The 17,745-nt window shown below is 39.2% G+C and overlaps 1 protein-coding gene and 1 pseudogene across 4 annotated transcripts; one reads left to right on the top strand and one right to left on the bottom strand.

Annotated features, from left to right (window-relative positions):
- Positions 1 to 230: 230 nt before the first annotated feature.
- Positions 231 to 8,584, bottom strand: LOC119913231 (tetratricopeptide repeat protein 29-like). Of its 4 annotated transcripts, none has more exons than XM_038732608.1 (13): positions 7,636 to 7,712; positions 7,339 to 7,436; positions 7,113 to 7,193; positions 5,783 to 5,842; positions 5,237 to 5,400; positions 4,708 to 4,884; positions 4,193 to 4,405; positions 3,336 to 3,421; positions 2,745 to 2,836; positions 2,385 to 2,508; positions 2,063 to 2,152; positions 1,458 to 1,636; positions 231 to 562 (listed from the first exon to the last, which is right to left on the bottom strand). In XM_038732608.1, the coding sequence occupies exons 2-12, from the start codon at positions 7,428 to 7,430 to the stop codon at positions 1,469 to 1,471; spliced, it is 1,347 nt and encodes a 448-aa protein (XP_038588536.1). In that variant the 5' UTR covers positions 7,431 to 7,436; positions 7,636 to 7,712; the 3' UTR covers positions 231 to 562; positions 1,458 to 1,468. The 4 variants fall into 4 exon arrangements, with proteins under 4 accessions (XP_038588536.1, XP_038588537.1, XP_038588538.1 ...); XM_038732609.1 differs by lacking the exon at positions 231 to 562 and adding an exon at positions 8,566 to 8,584 and having other exon boundaries at positions 1,317 to 1,636; positions 7,636 to 7,665; XM_038732610.1 differs by lacking the exon at positions 231 to 562 and adding an exon at positions 7,856 to 7,874 and having other exon boundaries at positions 1,317 to 1,636; positions 7,636 to 7,665.
- A 6,298-nt stretch (positions 8,585 to 14,882) lies between these two features.
- Positions 14,883 to 17,593, top strand: LOC119913242 (annotated as a pseudogene).
- The last annotated feature ends 152 nt before the right edge of the window (positions 17,594 to 17,745 follow it).

The raw sequence follows: 17,745 nt of genomic DNA, 5'->3' as shown, positions 1-17,745 counted from the left end.
TGTTTTATAAAAATAATAACAAGTTGAACAAGTGTTGAACAAGTTGAATTAGTTATATATATAAATAACAATAATAATAATAGTGTAAATCAAAAGAATTTTAACAATTATTGGCGTATTATTTTTTAATTACAAACAGCAGTTTTAAATACAACCAATAACAACATCACAGATTATATTTTATTCAAAAACATTTTTATTCTGTAAAACAGTAAATAATCACTGCCTATAAACAATATAAAACTGTTCACAAATTAAAAATTTAAATGTGAAAAAAATATGACAGATGCTTTTCTGAAAAAATATTGTATAACAAATTTAGATAGCATTCAAATAACTATTCAGAATTTCTCTACAAACTATCAAACTGGCCTCTGTTTCAAGCTTAGCATCTACAAAGACTTCTAGAGTAACAAACTATTCAAGTTCAGCATCACGGCCTTTTCTGGCTGAGATGGAGGGTTTTGTATTTGGTGACATTTTGCCCTTCATCCTCCTCCTCTTCGTTATTTCCTCTGCTCAGAAACCTCTGATGTACAGAAAGGACTAACCGCCTCCTCTGCTGTCCACATGATTAGAAACATGCAGAGTTCTAATGAGATGATTATGTTTGTTTACTGTCTGTTTATTTGCTAATTGCCACACAAACAGGACAGAGCACGCTCAAACCAGACAGCTGATTAGGGAATCTGCAATTTCCACCATTACATCATGTTTGTTTTTTGCAGCTGTGGTAACTATTATGCTGCCTTCATGCGCCTAGGAGAAAGTCTGACATGTCACACTTCCAAGTTGTCAAGTAGCCGCTGGCAAAATGTTCACAGGCTGTCTTGGGGGCCAAAAGGTTTTCACCGCTGACCATGTAATCACCATGTCCCTGGTTCGAGTGTCGCTGGAGACCTTTGCTGCATTGCCCCACCCCCCAATATTTCCTGTCACCCTTTAACTTAATGGTAACAAACAGAGCTAAATGCTAACATCAACAAAGTTCACTGCTAACATTTTCTAATTAGCACAGGTACAGCTGATACTGATGGTGACTGATAAGTATTTTGGTCATAAACCATAGTCTTGGACAAATTAAACATTTGTCCTGATGATGGCACTAGATGAAAGTCAGAGAATCAGCAAAGTTTTTGCAATTCATCCTCTGGGGGAATCCATCCAATAGTTGTTGAGACATTTCACTCAACACCAACTCATGGTGACGCAGGAAAAGCCAGCAGTTGAAAAGTGTTTAAACAGATTATTAAACAGAGTTGGATTTGTTTGTTCTGTCTGCAGCGTGTAAATGTTGAAACAGAAATGTCAGGAAGTTATGTACTACTTTTTCTGTTTATTTATTGTAAAATGCCAGTCGATGCTAACAATGCATGAAAGGCTGAAGGTGTGTTTCCCTACATTCCTACACCAAGCTTTCCTTTTTATAGAGCATCTGTATCCACCATTATCATTAACTGGTGATGAGTTAGTACCAGACAGCAGCAGTATTATCTGTTGAGTCTGTGCTGATTTCCTGACGTCCTCTGGTCTCTTTCCAGGCCAAGAGGCGGCGCACGGCGGTAGGCGTGGCCGACACCACGTCAGCGCTGTATTTCCTGATGAGGGAGTGAGCGCGAGCACTGGCCACCAACACCTGACAGAGCCACAGACAGACAAAGCAGCATGTGAAGGTTGTTGGGTGGGAGATGTTGGATAAACTCTGACATGGAAGATGAGTGTAGTTTCTTTCTGTCACTGTTCATTATACTAATGTCACGTTCTGAAATTGAAGGAATATGCTGTTTTACTGATAACAATTTAATCAAGTGTCCCAGCAAGTCATCCAGTCAGACGTCCTTCATTTAATTATTTACACCTGTTCTTACTGTGAAAAGTGCAGGAATGAAGGTGTTAAAACGTCTTCAGTGAAAAAGGGTGAGGTTGGCCTTCTTTTATTCCTCTTCAACTGTTGTTCAGTGCATTGTATCCAGGTTTAATGAGCTCTGTACTTCTCTCCACTCTTGAATTATTTAAAATATGTTACACAAAGCCCCACAACAATTGCAGAAACATTATTTACCTGTGCTTTCTGCAGCAGAGCCACATCCTCCAGGTCGCAGGCAACTTCATAACCCTGCAGGAAGTACTCACAAGCTCTCTCATACTGACCCTACAAACACACAGAGAGAGAGAGAGAGCTTGGTAAAAAAAATAAAACCAAAAACCCAAGAACAATTTTGTATTTGGGATGTTACATTTGTAATAATTTCTACAGGATGTCTTGTGAAGTTTGTCACTCAATAATTCTAATCAAATCTGCATAGGTGATTTGATAATCAGTAATTGTCAAAAAAGGAGGGAATCATCATGCTAATTGGGATATGTGTGTGTGCGTGTGTCACCATCGTATAGTAGATATTTCCCAGATACAGGTAGGCGTCCACCAGGTTGTTCTGCAGTCCGTTGTTACGGGAAATGTCAGCTAACTTGTTCAGACACTGGACTGTCTCATCTATGTTTCCCTCACTGACACACACACACACACACGCACGCACACACACACACACACACACACACACACACACACACACACACAATATAAACATGTGTTTAGCAAACAGGCTTTGACAGATTCATGGATGTTGAAACTTATGCAGACCCAGATCTTAATAACCTTACACACAAAGGACACAGATGTGATGTATGAAGTTGAAGATATAATGTGTGTGTGTGTGTGTGTGTGTGTGTGTGTGTGTGTCTACCTCTCTAAAGACTTGGCCATATCCATGTAGGACCTTCCCAGTTTGTCTTCATCCTGCAGTGTGCCGTATATCTGAATGCAAGTGTTGAAAAACTGGAAACACAAACGTGCACAGACACAGCACAATTGTATCACCGAGTGAGACACAGTATTATAGCTCTTAAAGGGTCCAGTGGTGATATTCTATATTTTTTTGTCAACAAATCCCATGAAAGACCAAAATCGACAATAAATGCATGAGTTTATTTGGACTCAATCCCGCATAAATCATCCTTCTGCTCCAAATACTCACCAGAGCACCAACTTTGGATTAATACTCCCCAACAAATGCACTATTTCCTCATGTTTGATTGATAAAAATGAACGTGAGCAACTGTATTAAGAAACTAGTGAACCTTTTTTAAATGAAACTAGATATTAGCTGTTTTGAAAGATCTACATTTCTAGTAGGGATCAATGAGCTTCAAGCTGAGTACCACAGACAGGGAAGTCAAAACGTTTTGAGAGACGAACCAATGCATTGTTGACTTTGGTCTTTTTAAGGGATTTCATGGCATTTATACAAAAGCTTTACACACACACACACACACACCTGTTTGGCTGTGTCATGGTGTCCTGCATTCTGATAGGTCAGTCCCAGTCGATAGGAGGCCTCCCCTTCGATCTGTTTGTCTTCAGCTGAAACAGACATCAGTGACTTCACAGCTCTCCTGCTCTATTGCCACCATACATTACATGTACTCTAACAATGGGTTGGTCAAAGCAACATCTCGTACCTGTATTCACATGCCATATTATATATCGTCCAGCAGAATCCATGGATCTTAGATTTTGTTGATTTTATATTTTTAGGAATGGCAGTGTTCAACGGTCGGCCCATCACTTTGGTCCAGACTAAAAATTCTCGCAACTATTTGGTGGATTTCCATAAAATTAGGTTGAGTGATAATCCCTTTAACATTTCATATAGTTAAATGTTAATTTGTACTTTGTTTTATATCAGTTAATAAACCTTTGTGTTTAGTGCTAATTAGCAAACGTTAGCATGCTAACACACTCAACTACTGTTGAACATAGTAAACATTACATCTGCTTATATCAGCATGTTAGCATTGACATTGTGATCCTGTTAGCATGCTTTATTGTCATTTCCCCTTGGTATACGCAGATTGAAATGAAAGGTTGTTTCTCATCAGCTCCCTTGCAGTGCATCTAGCATGGCCATGGACTCTTAGTCCTGTTATGATAAACTGAAGGATAACATGCCCCTTTCTGGGTTGAGAAAATTCTTGTACTTCTTAAGATGAATAAACTATTTAAAAACTTACTGATTAAAGATTTTATGGATCTCTGTCTGTCTCTCTTTCACACACAGCGCCTCCTACTTTCCAAATCTTGTATGCATTCAGTGTATTTTCAGACACACAGATACAGACAGTGTCTACCTACACTCAGCAGCCGTGCTGTAGCCCTTGTGGAGCAGCTTCAGGGCCTCGTTGTAGTCTTTGGCATCCAGCGAAGCGTCGGCCAGCCGGCTGTAAATCCTCCACAGTGCTTGGCGGGCCAGGAGCCTCAGGGGCCGACCGGCTGAGTCTATCCAGCCGCCGTCTTCTGCCTGCTTGATGCACTGCTCTGCCTGTTGCCTCGCCTGCTCCAGCTCACCTGCAGGACCGAGGGGCCACAGAGGGGACATGAAACAGTCCGATTTAGATTCACTGAATTTTATTTCACCGTTCATATTAATGTGAGTTTGTATTTATGCTACTGTTATATATTTCTGTGTTCATCCCTCCAGAAGAGATCCAGAGACTTCTACGAAATCTACGAAAGGATCACTGAAGCTGTTGTGGTGAAAAAACACCTCATCAACAAACTCTATGTTGGTGATTACTTACTTTATTTGTCACCTATGTTTATATTTGTGTGTGTGTGTGTGTGTGTGTGTTAGTGTGAACACTGTCCACCTTGTTGCAGGTAGAGCTCAGCCATGCATGCCCGGGCCTCTGTTGCTGGTCTCGAACAGCCTCCTTGCTTTCTGTCTACACAGCTGTGGTAGAAATGAAAACTGAGCCAGAGGTCCTCCGGAGCCGAGAAGTACTGACCCAAAACCAGACGCTGTTCACACACCACCGACCAGGAACCTGCACGCACGCACACACACACACACACACACACACACACACACACACACACACACACATAAAACACTGTACAGGAGAATCCTGTAGCCCCAATGCTGCATCATTCTATCTTGAACAACAAAACTCCATTTAGAAAATCCTGACATTTACAGTTAACATCACTGATGTACATATCCACCAATCTGACCACTAATTTAAACCTTATCAGGAGCGATGGGATTTTGTTCAGCACACATTATTTACACCAGGCAGCATGTATTAAGTGAAAAGTGACATATTTCAGTCAGTTCGCACACATAGTGTGTGAGTGTTTATGTCTTATTTTCTGCATACAAATTTTGTGTGCGTGTACCGATCCTTTCAGCCTGCTCGGCCTGGCACAGGTGCAGTCTCATTGTCTCCAGTTTATCCCATTGTTCGTCCAGCGGAGTCTGAAGCCTGACAGCTGAACCTGGTTCAGCCGCAATCCTCCGATCCTGATCAGAGCTCAGCAGTCCGAACAGCTCAGAGAACGACCTCAGAGAGAGACAGGAGAGAGATCTTTATAGCAATGTTTCGGAAAGAAGAATGAAGAGAGCAAATTGTAGTGGCAGCTGTGGCTATCAGGAGATAGAGCAGGTTGCCCGCTAATTTGAAGATCGTTCAATCCCCCGGCTTGGGCAAAATACTGAACCCCAAATTGCTCCTGATGGCGGTGTGTGAATGTCAGTTCTGATGAGCAGTTGGCACCATAGCCTCTGCCATCAATGTATGAATGTGTGTAAACGGGTGAATAATAAATAAATAAACAAATAGAAATTAATGTGCCAACAGGTTCATCAAGTATTATTTGTAACTCCTCAAAAGTAATCCGACACTACTTGATGATCACTGAAACAATGACAGCAGAGGGAGATACCTGTGATAGCCTTCTTGAAGCATCTCCACACAGATGTTCTGCTTTCGACTGCTTCTGAACCTGGACAGATGTGAGAACAGGAGACATTAAAGGAGCATGGGGGGAAGATCAAGACGTTACACAGGAATGTTGGATGAACAGCAGAGCTCCGGTGTGGAATAAACACAGGACACTATGTGAAACTTGATCTCTGTGCTCAGTAAGTTATTACTTTTTAGCAGCAGAGAGCGGACTAACCTTTCTTTTTAGTGAGCTTACTGCGGCAGTCAGGGTGTAAATGTTTCCTGCTCAGTAAGTAGTTACCCTGTGTCCAGTTTCAAACTGAATCAGGGCTGAACTATTTATCGAAGTAAATAAAAGTAGAATATCAAAATCGCAGAAGCTGTAACTTGTCATAACATACCAGTAGCCTATAAATGAAGCATTTGTGGTGTGACGTCCTGGCGTATAAATCATGTTCTCCGGACGTAAGGGAACACGCTTGTTTGGTGTAGACCCCAGAAAAAAAATCACATCATCATCATTTTTATATTTTTCAAGTGAAAATTAAATGCAAAAATGACCATTCCCACTAAAATTGTGTTGGAAAACCGAATCAAAATAAAGTACTTGAACCCTTAAACACCCAGGCATGCTGCCTAAATGAAAACCAATTTACTATTTTGATCATTTAGACCAACATAAAAGTGTTTTAAATGTATATTGTTTGAAGAAAGGGAGCACCTAAATTACTCTTACAAGGCAGTTTTGAAAAGATGAGAGTACTATCTATTGATACAAATACTCTACATATTCATGGACATTTTCATAGTAGAGTAAAGCTTTAAAGTAGACCAGAACAGTAATTTGGCTGATTAGCAGCAGTAAATAATAATTAATACAGCAAAGTACAGCACAGGCCTAAATAAAAATAACAACAAAAAGGTACACACGTAGAGTACACGGGGTCACTAATTTTATCATTCTCACTTGTCGTCAAAACCAACAAGAGTAAAAAGCCAGTGGACCACCCTGTCACATCCACAGGTCGTTACTGGCAAATTACATTTAGTTTGACTGCCAGTAGTTAAAGGAATTAAAGACCTCATACATCTGTTACTGTCACCTCAGTGGAGGTAAATCCTCCTGATTCATAGAACTGACAATCACTTAGTGCTAGCATCCTGCCTGTGGAACAGCGGGTGTCTAGATGTTTGAGTGTGTTGTGGACACACAATGCAATATGGAGACAAACTGTAGGAGAATAATACACAAGAAAACCAAAAGAATCAATAAATTCTTGTTGAAAAATAAATCTGATGTGCCACCAAAATCCAACTGGTGAACTCACAGTGCAATCTCTGTCTTGGAGAGGATCTGAGAGTCTGATAGTGATCCGGTTTGGAGAGACCCCTTCTTCTGCTTCATCCTGCTGACCACAGACACACACCCACACGTTTAGTTTTTTTTTGTACTCACTCATCAGTAGAATAATCTTCCTCATCACCAAAACAAATAAATAAACACGTTATTTGTTTTGAAACACTCATATTCTGAGTACTGCAGTTGTACTCTACCTGTACTGAGTACTTCGCCTCTGTTTGTTGCTGTGGGCAGTAATTTCTGGTAGAAAAGGCCCCATGTGCCGCTGTGTTACCACCCCGTTCATCTTCACCTGTCAGTCAAAATGAAGAAGAGAGATGTCAGCAGGACAGACACAACGACTCTAATCTAATAATCTTGTCTTCATGATCTCATACAGTAATTCATTTTAAACCTCCTCATATCACTTTACAACACTGTTACAGATGGTATTTTTGTAATATGAATATGTCTTTCATTGCTGTGTCCTACTGTTTGCTGCTCAAACCCACCTTCTGCTCCAGTAGAATGATCAAAGTGTCCTGGTAGATAAGATAAAATAAAAGTAAATGTAACAGCAAACGATGGGCTACAACAACTCTATTAATTTCAAAGAATAACTACTGTTCTGTTACAGTCTGTGGTTGCTGGCTGCTAAATTATAACTGTTAAATTATATCTATCATCTGAGCAAACTACATCCATTAATAAAGACTGTGATTTTATTTTTACAGTTTGTTATCTTAATAATTTCTTTGGCTGGAGAATTTGATACTGCATGTCAAACAGCAAGACATAGGCTATTATCAATGTAAGATATATTTTGTTTTTAGTTTTTTCTTCTTTTTTCAAATATCACTTTATTCTTTATTATTTATATTTTATTGTTTATATGTGACTATGCTTTGGCAGCATGTTTAAACTAAACCCATGCCAATAAACCCTAATTTAATTAAATTGACTGTGTGATTATGGCGGAAAGCTAAGGAAAATACCAGTAAGTGGACCTTGAGTGGGAAGTGTTTTGTCAAACCACTGTTAAAATACTTTTGCTAGCCTAACTTTTGAGATAGCCTGGGTTAGAGGGCCTAGCCTGCTGTGGATTGTCATGACAACTAATCAACATTGAGTTGGGACTGTTTTGTTAGGCTTAGATTAATACATTATTTTTCAAATTAGGGATAACATCCTCTACTAAACATCTTATATTCCTGGCCCAATACTGGATCCACGGGGCTTAACAGAGGCCCATAAATATAAAGTTGGGCTAAAGCTCATGCAGTCTATGTTTCATTAAGTTAACTAACATCATAACTGTAAAACCTCACTGTCTACACTTAATTTAACAAACCTTATATTTTAAAGTAAACCTGTAGTAACAAACCTGTGTTTATAAAACAGTAAAAAGGTAAAAATAAACCCTGAAAACAACACAAACTCACCGCAGATAACACAAACTTTGTTTTCAAACTTTTCACCGCTGACCTGCAGTTCAGCTTTCGCCGTCACCGTGGCGACGCACGGCGGGCCGCATTCCAACACTAACATCCTGCTCACTTTCCCCCCGCTGTCTGGTTCCATTCAGAAATAACTGAAGATTATTTTACCACCTCAACAGAGACAAAAAGAGTAACGAATAACAACATCTTGAAATCCTCATTAATGTTGTACTTTTTTATTGTGCAGAGCGTTTTCTTAAAAGTTCTAATACCACACAGTGAAAATACTCCATTAAAAGTTCTGCACTGAAAATTGAACTATTGAACTATTTTTGTATCAGACTTTCATTATGGATTAATCTTCATAATTTTCTCCATTGTAAAAATTCTTATAATAGTGAGAAATGCACACCAGAGCCGAAGGTGACAAAATATTCTGATGAAAATGAAACTCCTAATTTGTAACCAGTTACAAAGTCTGGCAGATAAATATCAATTTTGATATGATATTTACGACTGACTAATACCACTTCTTTACTCAGTATCTGTCTCTCTTGTTAAATGTGTTACATTAAAGTGTACCTATATTTCATGCTGTTATTTTATATTGTGTATATACTTATGTATGTACATGTATATATTTATGTACTTTGATATTGTTATTTGTTTATACATGTGAATGAACAGGTAGGCTACCTGATTGCAATTGTGTTGAATTTCCTAGATTGTTGATCCTCATGTCTGTGAGCGCCTCTCCCAAAGAGTCAGCAGTGTCAAATAGTTTTAAAACAGATGCATTTTGCACACTGGCTAAATATTTACTTTGTGGATTACACACGTTTTTCTCCTTGCTTTACATATTACACTATTTCTCTATTTACACTATTCTTCTTCCTGTAAAGCCCTCCGTAACATCTGTTCTGAACAAACAGTTCATTCAGCCTAAATTCACACAGGGTGGTCCAATGAGCATCATTTGTTTTTTGGCATGGGCACAGTGTGCAAGAAGAAGTAAAGAGACTTTAACAAAACATATGGTAAAACAATAACAAAGAGCATCATATTGGAATTTAACAATATGGTAAAAGACAAGCTGAATATTAAAACACCTTTGTATCTGCATGACAAAGATTTCCTGTATTTATTTTAAAACGGCTTGCGTGAACCCAATTTTAAAGAAACCTGGTTTAGATCCCTCCCTCCATCAAAATTTTAGACCAATTTCAAAACTGCCTTTTATTGCAAAGATTCTAGAAAGAATTGTGTCCAAATAGCTGCTCACTGTACTGGAAAATAACAAAATATTTGAAAAGTTTCACTCTGGTTTTAGGAAGTACCACAGCACTGAGAATGCCCTGCTTAAAGTCACCAATGACCTTTTAATGTCTGCTGATGAAGGTATGTGTTCAGTCCTGGTACTCCTGGACCTTAGCGCTGCTTTTGACACCATTGATCACAACATCATGTTAGACAGACTGAGGCACTGGGTGGGGATCGCTGGTACTGCCCTAGAATGGTTTTCATCCTACCTTGTCAAATAGGAAGTTTTGCGTGTCTGTAAACAACTATGTCTCTTCGTTCTGTCCAGTTAAATATGGTGTGCCTCAGGGGTCGGTCTTAGGACCCATTTTGTTTTCCTTGTATCTGCTTCCCCTTGGACATATTATCCATAAACATGGCATTTCTTTTTCATATTTATGCTGATGACACACAATATACTTGCCCGTCAGATCCTCAGACCCTGAATTGCTGAGTTCACTTAACAACTGCCTTTGTGAAGTTAAAAAATGGATGTCAAATAATTTCCTCCAGCTGAACTCAGACAAAACAGAAATCCTGGTCATTGGGTCCCAGCAGATGGCAAATCAAATACTGCCATCTGCTGGTTCCCTAGTAAATCACATTAAGCCTGTGGCAAAGAACCTTGGTGTTTGGTTTGATAGTAATTTAAATTTCGAGCAGCACACCACAAACTTGTTCAATCATGTTTTTATCAACTTAGAAATATAGCAAAAATTCGATCTATGTTAACTTTTAAGGACACCGAGACCATTTTACACGCCTTCATCTCATCGCACCTGGATTATTGCAACAGCCTTTTCACCTGTTTAACCCAAAAATCTATTGATCGACTCCAGACTGTCCAGAACTCAGCTGCCAGGCTTTTAACCAGAACAAAGAAATATGACCACATTACTCCTATTTAGCTTCACTACACTGGCTCCCAGTGTGTTTAGAATTGACTTTAAAATTCTATTGATCACTTTTAAAGCTCTTCATGGCCTCTCGCCTTGTTATATTCTGACCTTTTAGTCCCATATGCACCAGCACGTACCTTGAGATCCTCGGGCAGAGGTCTGTTGTCTGTTCCAGAGTCTCGACTGAAAACTAAAGGGGACAGAGCGTTTGCTGTCAGGGCCCCGAGGCTCTGGAACAGCCTGCCGAGGAAATCAGGTCGGCTGAGTCAGTGAACTCTTTTAAGTCCCTTCTTAAAACATACTTTTATAGGAGAGCCTTTCCCGATCTTATTTGACTTTATTTTATCCCTTTTATTTATTCTATTTTACTTATTTTATATTTATCTTAAATGTGTATTTTAGTCTTTTCAGTGTTTTCTTGCTTTTATCTTGTATTGTTTCTGTATTGTTTTTGGGTATTATTGTCTTTACACTTGTTAAAGCACTTTGTAACTTGTTTTTGAAAAGTGCTCTACAAATAAAGGGTTATTATTATTATTATTTTGCACAACTTTTCTTAGGAGGTTGTTTGAGTAAAAATACATCTCACCACAGCTGGGATGGAAACTGTGTGTGTGAACGCGTTTTATTTTTCTTCAAAGAAAGTTCCTAATAAAGTTTCATGTTCAGGGTGGAAACCAGCAGCATCTGGGACAGAGAGGCTGTTTCCTGTCGGCCTGTGAGTGTCTGGGTTTGATCTGCTGTCAAATGAGACTCTTTGGATTTGGCTTGTTTGTTCTTCTTGTTCTAATTAGCTTCATGTGCAATTTGTCCATTAACCAGAGGTCCTTTTGAAGAGAGATGTAAACATGTTTCTTTCACGATATTTCCACTACTGGAGACTAATAACATAACTGTAGTACACATGGTTGGTGGTCTGACAAGAGTTCAACGTGAAGAAGTGCCTTTTCTTTAAATTAAAAGCTAATTACACTACAGCTCCTTTTCACCTCTGCAGTAAACTCAGGAAATCGTAAAACAAAAAATTTAATCAAACTATAAAAACAACCCCATCTTTGTTACTGTTGCTTTGCTTTTCACTCTTGCACTGCCGATTAGGGGGCACATCTATCCCTCGAAATCTTTTAAAACTAGTACTTTTTACTACCAATAGCCGGTTGTCAGACACGTTTTAGTCATCGTTTCATTGCTACTTTTAATTATAAAAATTGTTTACAAAATACAAATTTAAACACAATTATTTCACCACATAATTTAACTCAGTATCTCATTTAACTTTTTCAAAAGTGTCTCTTGGTTTTGAATAAAAATACCTATCAAAGCGAAAGTTGCAGTAATGTGGCTTAAAAAGTAAATTTTATTTATAAAGCCCAATATCACAAATCCTAAATTTACAAACTGCACAGCATACGAGTCCCTCTGTCCTTTGGATGAGAGGAAAAACTCCCCCCAAAAACATTTTACTGTAAAAGGGAAAAATGGAAGACACTTCAAGAAGAGCAACACAGGAGGGATCATTCTCCCAGGACAGACAGACATGGAATAGATGCTGCATGCCCAGATGACAAAATTATAAATAGACTGTAAATTTGTGGAGGAAGAATATAGATCCGGGAGCCACTTAAGGGCAACAACAGGTGTCACCAAATGGACCTGAGCCAAACGACCTTGGAGACCTTCAACAATACAAAGTACACAAGGACACAAGAGGCAAAACTCAAGCACTATTCAGACAGAAAGGAAAAAGGAAACAAACACAGGAAGAGTAAAAAAAAAACAATAAAGTTCCAATAATGTACCAATAGTAAAGGAGAAGAAGAAGACAAGGTTTATAAGCCCGTTATCTGCTGCATGCATGGTTTAAGTCACGTACAGCCTTCATCTGTTTATCTCATGTGTTTACTGTAGGCTAATAAACAAACAACACACACACACACCACACCACACACACACACTGGCAGCCCACTTATCTCCTCTCACACTCAGTGACGTCTTCTGAAATAGAAATTTTGCACTGACACTGAGGGAAGCTCAACGTCCTGGGGTCAAACTTTTGATAAATATAAACTGAATTGAGTCAGACTGAGAGGCGACTGCTGCTCTTTCTCCAGATAGATAGATAGATAGATAGATAGATAGATAGATAGGAAAGATGTACATCTGTTTGGTTTTAACATGCGTGTATCACAGATGTGTAAACATAACATGCACTTCACGTGTTGCTGCCACAAAGTAACACAGGATGCGTGTCGCTGATGTTTTAACATTAAACATTTATTAACATTTAATATCCCAGCAGGTCAAGGACAGCGGTGAAAAGATCCAGGATCATGAAACAAAACAAAATAAAATTTAAAAAAAGATTTTTGCTTCCTTTTAAAAGTTGGAGTGTGAACCTTGTCCATCTGCAAGTTATATGGATCAAAAGCTGTGAAAGGATGTACATGGATACATAATGAGGTGTAGGATACACACTTCAGATACGGGTTGCACTTTATAAAGCTCCAGTCACACCATGCTTACTCACCTAACTGTAATATAGGTCATCTCTGTCTCGTCTAGTGTGAGTTACTGGTGTCTTGTTTAGTAAGTATAATTATTGTGACTTTGTTTTTAGCACCTTGGACTGTGACAAATGGCATTCAGTTTATTTGTATACTCGGTATGTGGATAAATGACAATAAGCAAACTTGAACTTGAAAGGTGTCGCTCATAGTGACAAAGAGCTTGAAATTGTGTTTAAGCTCATTGTTTTGATTTTACAGCTGCACCTTTGCTGTTTTAGTTCTCTCTCACCATCTTTCAGCGTTGGTTTTATCAGCAACAGCAACAAATCCCACGGTACGCTAACTGACCAGCACCAAAATGGTAGCATTTAGTAACTAGATGGTGAAAATAGTGGAGCATTTTGCTGATAGTCAGATATTCTTTTAGAAGTTGGTGGAGACCAAAAAGGAGTTAAAAGCAGGTGGACACAAACACAACTCCAAATGGATGTTGTTCTGTATCTGCTGGAAGTGTAAACAAGCAACTGTACAAGCAAACCTAACGTTTGCTGAACGGTGACAAGTAACAATCAAGGGATAAAGATCTACTGTAACACTCTGTGTCACTCTGTACAAACAGAGAGTAAATCAGTTTGAAGTTTGCTAACATTTGCCAGCATTAGCTATTGGTATGACCAGTGCAGAATTGGTGTAAGATACGGTAGACTTACGAGTTTCAGGTTTTGGTCAATGTGTCTTAATTTCATGTGTTACATCAAGTTAAAGTTCAAATGTATTTAAATAGCACTTTTAAAAACAACCCTCGTAGACCAAAGTGCTTTCCAAGCTCAGGATACACAACATACAAAGGACTTTGTACTTTCTGCAGTCTGAGCAGTCCTTTTAATTTGAATAGGTAAAATATTCTAAAGATTTGGAGCAGCCGCTGAAAAGGTTTGGTCACCTTTATGATCGGACGACCTCAGTGCTTTGACAGGAGTGTGGACAAGTAAAAGTTCTGATAAATAAGGAGGCGCCAACCGATTTAAAATCTAAAAAATAAGCAACAAAATCTTAAAATCAGTCCTGTGATAAACAATATAAACAGTTTGATCAAATGTAGTAAGTATTAATCCCTGCAAATGTTTTCTGTAGCCTACAAAATAGTCAACAATTGACCACGTTTTGATGGATGTTCAAAAAGTGATCAAAACTTTGGAAACGTTTTATTTTGATAGCTGAGGTGACATTTAAAGAAATAGTCGAACTGATGAAAACGGACAGCAAGGAAATGATTTCTTTGTTCAAACATGTTTAAATCAAGAATAAAGTAAAGAAAATGGTTTCAGTAAACTCTGAAAGGATTTTTGTGGTTAGTAGTAAACTGAGCCTGGAGTCTGGCATCTCTCAGGTTCAAACACTCAAATGAAGTTTAGTTGTTTATATGCACTAATAAACTTTTACTGCCTCAATTTCCACAACATTGTTTTACACATGTGAATAAATGGGTTAAAACAGTAAGTGTGTGTGTGTGTGTGTGTGTGTGTGTGTGTGTGTGTCAGATAGTAAAAGTTCAGAGTCACTTCACGTCAGAGTGTTTATGAGATGTTCCACTGTGACCGACTCAAAGAGAGGGAGGAGAGGAGGAGACAAGGGGCAAGAAAGGAGGGAGAAAAGTGTGAATAGACAGCTAATGAAAGATAGAGGAGGTATTGGAGAGAGGAAGGCAAAAGAGTAGAAAGTGGAGGAGAGGAAACAGAGGAGGGGGTGGGAGAGAGTAGAGCAGTGAGGGGCGTGCGAGCATTACTATCAGAGAGAGAGAGTAAAAACTAAGCTCCATCAGATAGACTGCATTAGTTTCGTCTTGACTAAGTAGAGCACACGGCAGGGGAAGAGTTTGGAAGGATTTAATTTGACAAAAGCCACAGAAGAAGACAGAAAAACACAAGCAGGTGAGTTTTATATATTTTCAACTTTGAATTTTAAGTGACGAGTTCAGATTTTCCAACAATTTTCTTTTGGATTTCCAGAATAATCTAACTCTGTAACTGTTCTGTAATGTTTGAAAAACAGCCACTGTGGAACATTAACAGAGACCAATGATTAAATGATAACAGGCATTAAAGAGATAGTTGAAGCCAGTAATGTTACAGCTCTGTGTCTGAAAGGGTTCACTTTAAGCCTGTATTTTAAATTAAGGGTTATGGTGAACATAGTGGAGCATTTAGCCATTAAAAAGCGAGATAATTTCTTCAGGAGTCAGGGGAAAAACCAGAGCAAAAACAAGGGTGAATATTGGACTTACATTCATCAGATGGACACAAAAATGACTCAAAAGTAAGCAACTGTTTGCTTAAAGTTCACCGTATCAAATTAAAATGTGATGATACGTCATTTCTGCTGTGGAGGTTTGAATGTTTTTTTGTGAACAGATTTGTATTGGTTTCATGTTGACAGGAAAAGCACATATAGACTATACATATTCAGATATACAGACACACACACCTCACTTACCTCAACCTCGATTCTAATTCACCCCCTCACTGCATGCCAATTGTCCATTGTCATGGAGAGTATATTAGTTGAGTTAATTATTATTAAATTATTCCATGGTATATTATGCATGTACAGAACATTACATATCAATAAATAGAGCATGTTTAGAGCAGGTTTAAATGTTTTTAACGTAGCATTTCATGAAAAACATCCTGAGACACAGTCAGTAAGACAGTAAGTTCAGACTTCGGAGATGTTGAGCGCCATGAACCTTTTCAGGTCTGGATATATTAAGGAACATCTTATCAAATATTTGTTATCATTCTGCAAAAGTTATGGTTTCTAATCAAGCCTGTTTTGTTTCCATCTCACTCTCCAGATTTTCTCAGAGCCCTGAATCACCAAACTCATCTGAGAACCCCGAACACTTTCCGAAAGCTTTCTGGAATCAGAGAAGGATCTAGAAATGGTTCTGGAGTACATTCAGTAATAAACTGGGTTCTTGAATCGCACTGGGTTCTAATCTCAACCTTACCTTATTCGAATCTAATCTGAAGCTACAGTAAGTTCTGGAAATACTGCAGGTTCCAACGTTTGCTGCAGATTTACAGGGGGTTAAGGGATCGGTTCAAGGGGCACAGCAGGCTCCAGGATGGTTTCTGAAGTCACAAAAGTGGATTCACCAAAGGGTTCTCGATTCAAAGTGGGTTCCAGAGTTCCTTCCATGCCCCGTTTGTGCACCGTGCCTCTGGTTGTCTGGTGTTTGGTGTCTGTCGATCCCGTTGCTTGCCACAAAAACTTCTCATTTGAGCCATCTGTGGCAGACCTGAGGACGTTGGACCTGCCGGATTTCCATGGCACCGACCTGCCTCTAGGACCCGGGATGGACCATCACGTCCAGGCCTCAAACAGACAGACACATCTGTTGCAAGAGACTATGAACAAGCCCCCGTCCTCACATGAGCCAAGACTGGGAAAGTCAAAACACATTAGCAAGCTGAAACACAAACATGAAAGGAAACCTCCGTCTCACTCATCTTCCTCCAACGCCTCCCTGGTGGTTCGCGCGCGCCCGGTGTCTCCCCCTAACTGCCTGCAGGCCACATCAATAACAACAGCCTTCAAGTACATCAACACCGTTATGTCCTGTATCATATTTGCTGTGGGGATCATTGGAAACGCCACCCTGCTCAGGATTATCTACCAAATAAAAGCATGAGGAATGGACCCAACGCTCTGATAGCCAGCCTGGCCCTCGGAGACCTGATATACATCGCTATTGACATACCAATCAACGTCTACAAGGTACAGAGCTTTAGCACGTTGAATCTCATGCATTTTTATGTATTTAAGTATTTGTGTATTTACAATATTGTCGGTTTGTTGTTTGACTGGTTTCTCACTTCAGATATACGCATAGGCTAGGAGTCAAACATTTAATAACATTAATAAAGGGGGGGAAGTGTTTAATTGCTTGGCTTAATACAAATGTTTTCTCATAGGAAATAACAAAATATGAAGACGGGTAGACTGGGACTTGTCTGTTGTGCGTCTCAGTCAGGAGGTTGAGTGCTGCACTGATAACGGCACTAAAATACCCCACTGACACTGATAACACATCATACACACAAACACTGCGATATAATGTTTATCTCTGTGTGTGCCTGTGTGTGTGTGTGTGTGTGTGTGCGCGCGCAGCTCCTCGCGATGCGGTGGCCGTTTGCAGACAGCGCGTTTGGTCTGTTCCTCTGTAAGCTGTTTCCCTTCCTGCAGAAAGCTTCAGTCGGCATCACCGTCCTCAACCTGTGTGCTCTGAGTGTCGACAGGTAACACACATTTGTTTATGCTATACCTCTCAGGACTTTGCAGCAGCTTTTCTAAACAAAATGGGATGAGATTGTGGGAATAAGTTACAAGCTACAAAGGTAGATGTGATTTTTTACTTTATTATAGTGTAATAAATATAATATAGTAGCTGAATCATTAATCAGTTCCTCCAGGAG

Source organism: Micropterus salmoides, unplaced genomic scaffold (genome assembly GCF_014851395.1).
Source record: "Micropterus salmoides isolate LMB-PRFRI ecotype aquatic unplaced genomic scaffold, ASM1485139v1 Ms_hic_scaffold_2, whole genome shotgun sequence".
Lineage (NCBI taxonomy): Eukaryota > Metazoa > Chordata > Actinopteri > Centrarchiformes > Centrarchidae > Micropterus > Micropterus salmoides.
The sequence above is the reverse complement of the archived record's forward strand: the minus strand, read 5'-3'. Positions and strand labels throughout refer to the sequence as shown.

What these genes read in the sequence shown, in the direction of transcription:
- LOC119913231 (XM_038732609.1), bottom strand. Translation starts at nt 7,430, where the DNA reads ATGAACGGGGTGGTAACACAGCGGCACATGGGGCCTTTTCTACCAGAA. An exon ending in AGGCGAAGTACTCAGTACAG is followed by an intron (nt 7,194 to 7,338) that starts GTAGAGTACAAC and finishes GTCTGTGGTCAG; the next exon opens with CAGGATGAAGCAGAAGAAGG. An exon ending in TGAGCTCTACCTGCAACAAG is followed by an intron (nt 4,406 to 4,707) that starts GTGGACAGTGTT and finishes TCGGTCCTGCAG; the next exon opens with GTGAGCTGGAGCAGGCGAGG.